At 33.0% G+C, this 10853-nt stretch overlaps 1 protein-coding gene across 1 annotated transcript; it reads left to right on the top strand.

Annotated features, from left to right (window-relative positions):
• Positions 1 to 527: 527 nt before the first annotated feature.
• LOC130808130 (xylan glycosyltransferase MUCI21-like) lies at positions 528 to 6670 on the top strand. The gene is made up of 4 exons (XM_057673589.1): positions 528 to 858; positions 1414 to 1506; positions 4081 to 4603; positions 5536 to 6670. Exons 1-4 carry the CDS (start codon positions 747 to 749, stop codon positions 6179 to 6181), a joined length of 1374 nt encoding a protein of 457 aa, XP_057529572.1. The 5' UTR covers positions 528 to 746; the 3' UTR covers positions 6182 to 6670.
• The last annotated feature ends 4183 nt before the right edge of the window (positions 6671 to 10853 follow it).

Below are 10853 nucleotides of genomic sequence, written 5' to 3' on the forward strand. Positions count from 1 at the left end.
AAAGTAGAGCAATGACATATAAACACATCATTTAAGCTTAAAAATTAGTGAAAAACCATATAAAATATAAAATTATCACCGTTAATAAATACGAAATTAAACTTTGTCTTAATCTAATTCACTACTTTCTTCCACTCATTCATTTTACGTTTTATCAAAAAACTACAAATTAATATACACACTTTTACAAACTAGTACAACAGTATAAAAACAGAGAGAAAATATTTATACATTTCACTTAAATTGCTATATTTAATTTAAAAATCTCTTACATTATTTTGCAATTTGCATTATATGACAATCTAGAGTATATGAGTATACTAGTTTACCACCAAACTTTTGAATTACCCACTAAACAAATGCCAAGGGAGTAATGGAATAAACAAGGCTTACCAACCATTATCAAATAAGCACTTGCAAATTTTTTTAAAAAAAGCAATCTAAAACCATTTTTATCCATCAAAAGCAGCAAACAAGAGTGGGACCTACATCCTTTAAATGAGAGAGATTTACTCCACTCAGTCACTTTACAGTTTACCCCTTTTAGTCCAAAACTCAAAACCAAAACTATAACAAAAAAAAGCCTTAATTACCATCACATTTTGCCAAAATAAATGTAAAATTATTATGAACAACAAAAGCTATACCGACAGTTGGATAATAAAAAGAAGACAAAAGCAAAGCTATACACTTCAAAACTCAAATAGTTATTGTTGGAAGGAATCATAATTCAGAAGAAATTAAGTATGGAGAAGAAAGAACCCATTATTAGAAAGCTTTTGTATTTTTCTTCTTTACCCATTTTCACTCTTTTGCTCTTCTTCCTTCATCAACAACAGCCATTTTCTGTTTATTCTGGTATGTTTTTTTTTTGGGTTTTAAATACTCTTCAATTCTGTTGTAAAAAGGTTGTATTTTTGTGAAATTTGTACTTGTATATTATGTAACATATTTCAAATAACCTTAATCAATCAAAAACTTATGCCGATGGTTGAGTTCTCGACATATGTTATATACTTAAATGCCTCTCCTCGCACAAGAATTTTTGAGGCAAAAAGTGTGGATGCAACACAAGCCATTTTCGTATTTGGTGGGAAACATTCCACTTGAGGTTGAAGGGTGATTGAGATTTTTGGATTCTGATACATGTCAAGACAACATACTCTTGGACTTTGATAGTTAGTTTGACTTTTACTTGAGTTAGATTTCTTTAAATGTTATCAAACAACATGACAAAAAATGATGAATTCAGATGTGTGAGTACTCTCGTGTGAGGGAACGTTATAAAATATAATAATTTTTCTTATGATTTTCACTATTGATCTAATTTTTTGGTTGAATCAATTTTTTTGGGTAATAAATGTTTAATTTGGACTGATTATAAAAGGTATGTTTGTTTTTGTGCAAATGAAGGGGAGCAAAATCTTGGGAATAGGAGAAATGGGGTTGTTAATGAAGAGGTTGGTTTGATCAATTTACAGTTGAAACTCAGAAGACTTGTTAGAGGTACTTTTTGATTTATGTCATTTTTTTTATTTTTTAATCATCAATCTTGAGTAACAATGCTTTTATTCTCATCATTTTCATATTTTTTTTTGAGTTTCATGATTTGTATCACAATATTTGATTTGGGTCTTTATTCATTTTGTAATGTACCAAACTTTTTAGGAAGATTATTGCTTTTGATTGTGGCTTACTTGGGTAAGAAAATGAAGATTAAAAAGCTAACAATGTAAAAGCTTTAATCCTCGAGTGGATGAACTAGAATAAATCGATTTGAGAAATCATCGCTAACAAAAATTTATACTTAAATGTTATCATCCACATATATTCTCCATTCAAATGTTTGCTACTTCACTTATGGGTGTTTGACTGTTAGCTTATTTGAGCAACTGATAACAATTTTTTTACCTGTTATGCAGATTTTTGGTAAAAATTATTTGATGGTTGTTAAACTATTCATATTGGCTTTATGGTTTTCTCTTACAAGTTCTGCTTGCGTAAAAGTCATTTACAAGAAGTATTTTTGAGTTATTTGACCAACCAAAATATCAAAAATGAAACGCTAAAAAAAAAGTCATTTGCCAAAACACGCCCGTATGAACCAGAATGTTTGATGAAGAAATCTCAGTTGTGTTCAAAATTAATGTGTCGTTAAGGATTAGATTGACTGACTCACTGACTAAACACTAAAAAAAAAATGTAAAATTTTCCTTTATCATAATAAAAAAATAGATTGATTTAGATTTAGTTAATAATAATGGTTTTCTCAAGAGGCCTAGTTGTTGAGTATCTAATTATTTTAAGGCTAAGTTTGTTCTTTTTATGCAGCTTAGAGCATGTAGCATGTTCGTTTCGTACATCATACAAACTCGTTTGTCGATATGTCTGGATTTTTCTTTGGTTGTTTTTGTATTAGAGGCATTGTAGATTGTGATTGTCCAGTTGTATGTTTATTTATCAGATCTTGACTGACATCAGACATTAGCAATCATCGCTACTGTATTTTCCCTTCTAAGCAAACTTGTTGATTATATTATTCCATTCAAATACTCCAATAATCAGTGTACATAGAGTTGCACTTATGTGATGATATGAGCTAAATCTACTTACTCTCGCTTCACAGTTGTCTGGGTAATTTATATAATGATAAATTTTTTATTGGGCTTGTACACAAGAGGAGAGTTGATTGTACATAAACCCAATGAGATTTCGTCCTGAAAACCAATTGATATTAGGAGTAGCCCATGAAATATATATGTTAGTCAACCTCTCTCTAATTCTTCGATGTGAAATCACAGTGGTTGTTTTCCTTACACTCCCTATCACATGTGAAGCATTTTTTCAATTCGGCGGGAACACCATTCTTTTCTAACCCCCCAAGTTCTTTTTTTATAGAAGATCGATTTTTTTATATCCAATTAATTGGAAACCATCTGCTCTAATATCATGATAAATTTGTCATTGTTGAGCTTGTACACTACAAACCCTGCACAAGAGAAGAGTAAATATGTTAATTAAGCTCTTTCTAATTCTTTGATGTGGTTCCATCCTAATACCAATTGGTAATAAGAGGAGTAGCCCATCAAGTAAATATGTTAGTTAAGCTCGCTCTAATTATTAGATGTGGGATCTAGGTTATTTTCCATCAAGTAGCCCATCAATCCTCCTAATATGTATTTGCTTTATCTTCTCCCACATTAATAAAATTTGTTTTCTCTGTTCCGGTGGATGTAGCTAACACATTTTTAACGAATCACGGTAAATCTTTATGTGATTTCTATTATCAATCCGTTTATTTTTCTTGTATTTGGTTACGTTTTAACAACTTATTTTGTGTGTTTAATATGAAAACTAAATCATATTGAATTTCTTCAGTTTCTGATGAGGAGGGCTAATTCATATCTATGTTACCCGAATTAAGGTATTAGTGTCCGACATAGATATACATGTTTTAAGTGTTCAATTCTGCTATTATATCAAATATCTCCCTGAATTTAGCGCAAAACTACTGTTAAGGGTCTGTACCGTTGCTGTTATGTTGAGATTCACTATGGATACCACCATATTGGTAGAGTATATAAGATTTATTGAGACTGCAATCATCAACACAAGCTTTTAATTGAGTTAGTTTCTTGATAAATACTTCAGTAAACTAAAGAATCTAATTAACGCAAATTAATACTTCCCTTGGATTCACTTTGCTTGTGCAACCAATGCATTCAATTATACTTCCCCTCACCCCCTTCCACTACATGGGATTCTCATATCGATGAATTAAAGATGGTGTGCATACTTTATAAGTTATTGGAGCCGTTTCTTCTATAGCCATATGGTTTTGTGTTGATATCTCCTCGACTTATGGAGTGTGTGCACCTCGTGTTTCCCCGATAATATGCTGGCATTGACAATAAGTCCAGCTCAATTTAATATGCACCACCAGAACAATTTGGTATATGAGTGCGTGGGTTGTAGATCAATGTGGGATTGGTGGTGACACAAAACCTATTTTTTCCGAGATCTGTGATCTATGTCTATGCCTAGCTTTCCTATTAACCGCTTCTGTACTTGATCGAACAGAGAAAGATCTACCGGAGTTTGAAGCCACTGGATTTATTTACGATGTTGATGACTTTACCGAAGTATGTGTAATAAGCAAGCCAATTATATATGACGAGCAATCTTTAACTGTGTATGTACCCTCCGATGATGACTCCAAGGTTACCAAAATGAAGGTTAAGCCGTATCCTAGAAGGGAAGATCCGAGTGCTATGGAACAGGTTACATCAGTACAAGTTATTCGTGGAAATTCGAGCAGCATACACCCACCAGCTTGTGAGATTACGCATGATGTGCCTGCTTTGCTTTACTCGTTTGCTGGATTTGCTGAGAACCCTTTTCATGCTTTCAATGAGCTTATAATCCCATTGTTCATTACGAGCCACCATTTCGAGTCTAAAGTGCAGTTTGTTCTCACTGATTTCAGAGGAAAATGGTACTGGAAATATACTCGGGTTTTGAAGGAGCTTACATCCTTCGAGAATATCGGTATAGATCCAGTTAAAAAAGTTCATTGTTTTCCGTCTGCTGTTGTTGGGCTCAGGTATTTTTCTTACTGTCTAAACTTACTGAATCTTGTGTGAATTTTGAACTCGGGTGGCCTTATTAGCAGGGGTGAATCAAGAATATTATATCTGGTGGGCCGTACATTCATCACTATATTATATGCATAAAACCAACTTAATTGTCAATTTTTTAGTGTTACGTTTCATAATTCGATAATGATACGGGATTTTAATCGAATTACCCTGGTCATGGTCTAGGCAAGTGTGAGCCTAGATTCGCCTCTGCTTATTAGAACTTATTGATGCTCATATGAACTCGTCCAACATATTGTTCCAAAACCTGGACAGTTCAAACACCATCTCGTTGTGGTCAATGTAGGCTCTAATAAACCGTAAAACTAATATATGGGGTCGAATACATGAACCAAAACAAATCAACGTGAAAAATTGCTACGCTAACAAAGATTATTCTCTATAGATCATTGAGCACGCTCCACTTTATTTAGAAAATTAGCATTGTGATAAGTACTCTTTATCATAAATTAGTGCTATGTACTAATAGTCTAAGGGGGTGTTTTGCATTGGTTGTTGGCTATTGGCTTTTTCAATTGGCTTGTTTGCCAAGCTGAAAATGTCGCTTTTATGGGCTTTAAGCTAGCTGAAAAAGCCAGCTGAAAGTGGATCAACAAGCCAAAAGCCAACAAAAAAGCTAACTGGAATAGCTTTTGTATTTTGGCTTAAAAACCAGCTTTTCAGCTGGATTAAAAGCCATTTACCAAACACTTTTTGTGACTATTTGACCAACCAACAAGCTAATAGTCAAAAGCCAACAAAAAAGCCAATGTAAAAGCCAACTACCAAAAAAGCTAATTTGTTTTTAAAAAAAGGTTTTTAGTGCAATGTACTGATAGTCAATACTATTGCTTTTGCTTAGAGATGCTTCATGGCTGATCAGTATATGATCATGTAGGTATCACAACAATCTTGCGGTTAACAGCAGCGATGCGCCTGTAGGATATACGATGCAAGACGTCAAACGATTCCTATGGAACACCTATAACGTGAAGGTTAAAACCGAATTGAATCTTAAAAAACCGAAAGTCCTTCTCTTTGCTCGTCGTGCTTCAAGAACATTTCTGAACGAAAACGAGATGGTGCATATGATGGAAAACGAGTTAGGCTTTGAAGTTTACAAAGCCTTACCGAATGAAACCAAGAAATTGGACAAATTTGCTCCAATTGTGAGTTCATGTGAGATCATGGTTGGGGCTCATGGGGCAGGGCTCACAAATGCAGTGTTTCTGCCCACCGGGGCAGCCCTGATCCAGATCGTTCCATTGGGTCTGAACTGGGCGTCAGATCATTACTTCGGTGAGCCTGCCCCTGGTATGGGGCTGAAGTATATTCGATACAAAGTGTGGCGAAATGAAACATCGCTATACGAAAAGTACGGTCCAGATAATCCCATTGTATCTGATGCTGCTTCGATTTGGGCTAAAGGATATGCTGCTGTGAAGCAAGCTTATGTTGATGAACAGAGTTTTAGAATCAATCTTCCCAGGTTCAAGGAAACACTTCTAGAAGCTTTGAGGCTCATAAAACAGGCAGATTCCTGATTTATAGGAATGGGTGAAGATGTATTTGTAAATGAAGCATTATTAATCATTGTTTGGGATCAATATTTAGATGGGAATTTGTATTCTCGGAGATTTTGCTGGCAGTCAAGGGCGAATTTAAGATATTAGTATAGGGTGGAAGGAAAACTCATATTTACATGTGTGTTGAACCAACTTGACTGTCATTCTTCGATGTTATATGTTACGCAATGAATAATAATAGGGTTATAATCGAATGGATCGAGCTATGACCTAGGCAGACCCGAGCTTGCATCTTCCATGATTGTAGATTTACTGTGTAGATAGGTAATAACAAAGGTTTTGATGTCTGGTACTGCTATAAATTGTGAAATTTCAATGCTTTGTGTGGTGTATATCTTTGTTTTTGACTGTTCCAAAGGGTGAACAAGTTAAGAGAAGTTTCATTCAAGATATGTCCAAAGTTTGATGTATGCCTAATGAAAGGGAAAAAAAAGTTTTGCTTTTAAAGATATGATTCATTAAATATGTGCATTTTTTTATATAAAGTTATAAATAATATTTGCTATCGTAGGACAATAGCTATCCTTGTATTACTAACAATTATAAGATTACGTATATCTAACCCTTTTAAAAAGGAATTGTAAAAGCTACGTAATGACATTTTAATGAAATTTTCTGATAAATAGACGTATTACTCTTTTATTTTTAAAAATTGATTGTAAAGAAGTAAAACTGAACTCATTATATTGAAAATAGAAAAATACGAGAGAAAAATTGAGAGGCAAATCTTGTAAAATTGTTCATACATGTACTTTTTGGGATGAAAATACTCCTTTATGTGTTTCTTAGAGTTGAAGATGAACCGTTTTTAAGGATTAACGATTAAAAATCCTTTCATTTTTACAGAGATAAAAATGGAAAAAATTGATTACACATTCTAATTCAATTGAGATTTACGACATATGACATCAATTTTTTGAGGTGAAAACACCCCTTTATGTCTTTGTTAGAGTTGAAGATAAACCATATTAAGGATTAATGTTTAAAAATCCTTTCATTTTTACAGAGATAAAGATGGGAAGAATTGATTACTCATTCAATTACCTTCCCAAAAATTTTAATTACCCATTTAATTACCTTTCCAAAAAGTTTAATTACCCAATTAATTCTCAAGAAATTGATTTCCAAGAAGATACGCTTTCATTTTGTTTTTATGGAAGCCCTATTCTTTAGTAAAGTTTTTCTCTCAGAGTCACAGGGGTCTCTTTATTGCTTAACTTTTACTTTAAAATTTTGAGCCCTGCATAGTTGTCCTTTGGACCTACCCTCAAAGCCGGCCAAAATTTAAATAAAATAAGATGTTTTAATAACTTCTTCGTGAAAACTTAATTTTCAAAATAAGCGTCCATACATCTAAATCTAGCCTTAGAGTAAGTCGTTGTTACTAACAGCGAGTTAAAAAAAAAATTTTTTTTTTTTTTTTTAAGTCGCGGTTAGTAACAGCGACTTGATGCTTTTTAAGTTTTCAGTTCTCAGTTACTTCCTCATTCCAACCTACGAGATTAAAGAGTTGATCAGTTAACCTTAAAGTCGCTGTTACTAAGAGCGACTTAAGGAGTTGAGTGGTCAACTCCCTAAGTCGCTGTTAGTAACAGTGACTTATGACTTTTAGTTTTTTTTTTTTTTTTTTTTGTCTTTCGTTGTTAGTAACAGCGACTTACTCCAAGGCTACGTTTGAATGTACGGACGCTTATTTTAGGAATTAAGTTTTTACGAAGCTTATTTTTGATATTAAGTTGTTAAATAATCTTATTTTATTAAAATTTTCCAAAGCCGGCCCTAATCAATTGTCATAAAAAAACTCAAAATGGACAGAAATTTTTTTTGACATCAACAATAATGTTTTTTTTGCAAACATGGACTAATCGACCACCCTTATAGAATACAAGTCATGAGAATTTTATTGAGCATAGTAACCAAAATAGAAAAGATTGGAGAACGTGTTGGTAAACTAATTAATATACAGATGGGCATGCTTATGGGACTTTGAGGGATCATACTTAGACCCGACTTTAATATTTGAGTTTGGATTTACCTATATTTAAATATTATAATTTGAGTCGGATTTGGGTCCATGATCTTAGGGTACGGGTATGGGTTTAGTTTCGGGTTCGAGTTCACACGGTTGAGATCCAAATCCGATTCAGATTCGACTAATAAACCTATTTATATCTTTTTTTTAAAAAAAAATTATATATTAGCTATTATGCGTATTTAATTGTTTGATTTGAAATTTTGTTAAGTTTTGAAACATTACGTGATTTAGAATTTTGTCGGTTCATGTAATTTGAAATGTTGTATCTTCACTTTAAAAATCAAAAAAACTTGATAAATATTTTTATTTTAAAAACTTTAATGTTGAAAGGCTTCATATATTTGTTCGCTCAATTTGTATAAAGTATTAGAAGATCCTTGTTAGTTGAAAATGATTAAATAATTTTGTACGAATTGATGACAATTGTATAAAATATTTTTAAAAAACTATCAGGAAAAAGTTGTTTAGGACCTAGATCTAGACCGTACACCTGTCAGACCCTAAGGGTTTGAATCCGAGTCTAAATTTTTCACACCCTATGGATCTGGATCATATAAAAAAATTAAGGTCTAGATTATTAAGCTGTGACATTTCGTCACATAATTTCACCATGGCCCACTCATGTGAATACGAGACACCCGTGGGCTCGGGCCCACAAACCCACAAGTCAAGAGCCTTAACTTGCACATACACTAGGTGAAATTCATTGATACCCAAAACCGAAAAGCTTACTAAAGGCAATCAATTTGCCAGTTTTTGTAAACCGCAGAAATGTGACAAGAAATTAGCAACATTTGTACTCAGATCGACAAAATAGATGATTCCAATTAGGCCAAGTTTTGACATCTTAAGTTGGTCATATACCTTTTAATTAACATAGAATGTTGTTTCCCTTGTAGGAAAAAAGAATAGTTCTTAGGAAATCTAGTTTCGTATATGTCTAGGTTTATTTGTTGTATAACAAATTATAACCATTCTTAAAGGAAGGAAAAGTTAGTTTCGTATATGTCTAGGTTTATATTAGAATATATGGTTTAAATGAGATAAATAAGCAATTAAAGGCAAAATTCTTTCTTTTATATTTTATCTTGTTATCAGAGCTAGATTAATTCATGTAATTAAAATTCTTCCTTTCATAACTTTACTAAAGATCGAGGATATCGGAGAAACTAAAACTAATTCCCAAATTCCAGACCAAAAGGTGATGACTCATTGCAAGTTACCGAAAAGGAGTTGAGCATCAGAAGAAAGCAAAGACTCGTCGCTTTTGCCCAACTAAAAGGGGACGAATCGTCACAAATCACTGGCAGGTGAATTTAGAGTGCTACAAATATGCGACGAGCCGCAGCTTTTCAAGTGACGATCCGTCGTCGATCTTCTAAAGTCTTCTGCACACGTTTACCACTACTTGGTTGGTAGTTGGTAATTTTATTTTATTTATTTATTTAACTATTTTTCAAGTTCTTGGGGAGAGTGTTCTTAAGTATCCTATTAGTATAAATAGGAATTTTTTAGTTTTTTTCAGAGAACAATTAGTTTTTGAGACTTTGTAGTTTTCACATAAAGTTAAATTTTCTTTCTGGTAAAATAAAATTATGCCTAACAAGTTGTAGTTGAAAATTGTAAATATTAACATCTTCATAAATAACATTCAAAGGCCTAACTCTAGCAATAATCTATGATATTTACCTTTTAGATCAATTTTCAATTTTAAAATCTAAATTGAAAAACAGATATGAGAATCCAATTTTCTGAAAACCTCAAATCCAATCCAAATTAGATATCTAATTTAAAAAGATATTTAATATACGTCTGATTAACCCAATTTTGGTTCCTTTTATGTATGATATTTGTTATGTTTCTATGCAGTTTTTGTTACACTTTATTCTTTTTTCTTGGGTTTACACCGCTTTCGAGGGAAGCATGTGTTTTTGACCTTTTTTCAAGCAAAGGCGTGTTAGGGACGATGCTCCTTAATCCCCCAGAAGTCTTCAGGAAGAATGGATCAAAGTCAAGGAAGAAATGAGGCCAAGAGGTGGAGAAAAGTCCAACCTGAGCAAAGCAAGAAGCATCATTTGTGGAAAGTCAACGTAAATGTCGATGGAGGTCAACTCGCTCAGATTTTTGGTGGATATCTTGAAGCAAGGCAAAAGTTTTGTTTGTTAGCTTCGAATCGACTGGTCACACGTCAAATTTAAAGTTATAACGAAGGAGATAGAACGTTTCCAAAATGGCGTGGCAAATGTACACGCAAGCCAAACAGCAGCAACAACAAAAAAAACGCAACAATCGATTCAACGACCAGCCGAAGCCGTACAGCATCTCTCACCATCTGAGTTACTGTTTCTTTATAATGCATTTCCGCATGGGCTATTTATAAACTTTAATATTCAGGTCCAATTCAAACAATTGACAACCTTTAAAACAGAAGCAAGCAGCAAACAGCAAAGGAGTTAATAGACGGTAGCATTTTATTTTCCGCATTTTAGTTCTCTTTTCCCTAATTTTCTTTTCTTAATTTTTCTTAGGTTTAATTTAATTTTTTTTTTGATGGGGGTTTAATTTAATTTCTTCCATTAACATTCCATTTCCATG

This window comes from Amaranthus tricolor, chromosome 3 (genome assembly GCF_026212465.1).
Source record: "Amaranthus tricolor cultivar Red isolate AtriRed21 chromosome 3, ASM2621246v1, whole genome shotgun sequence".
Taxonomy (NCBI): domain Eukaryota; kingdom Viridiplantae; phylum Streptophyta; class Magnoliopsida; order Caryophyllales; family Amaranthaceae; genus Amaranthus; species Amaranthus tricolor.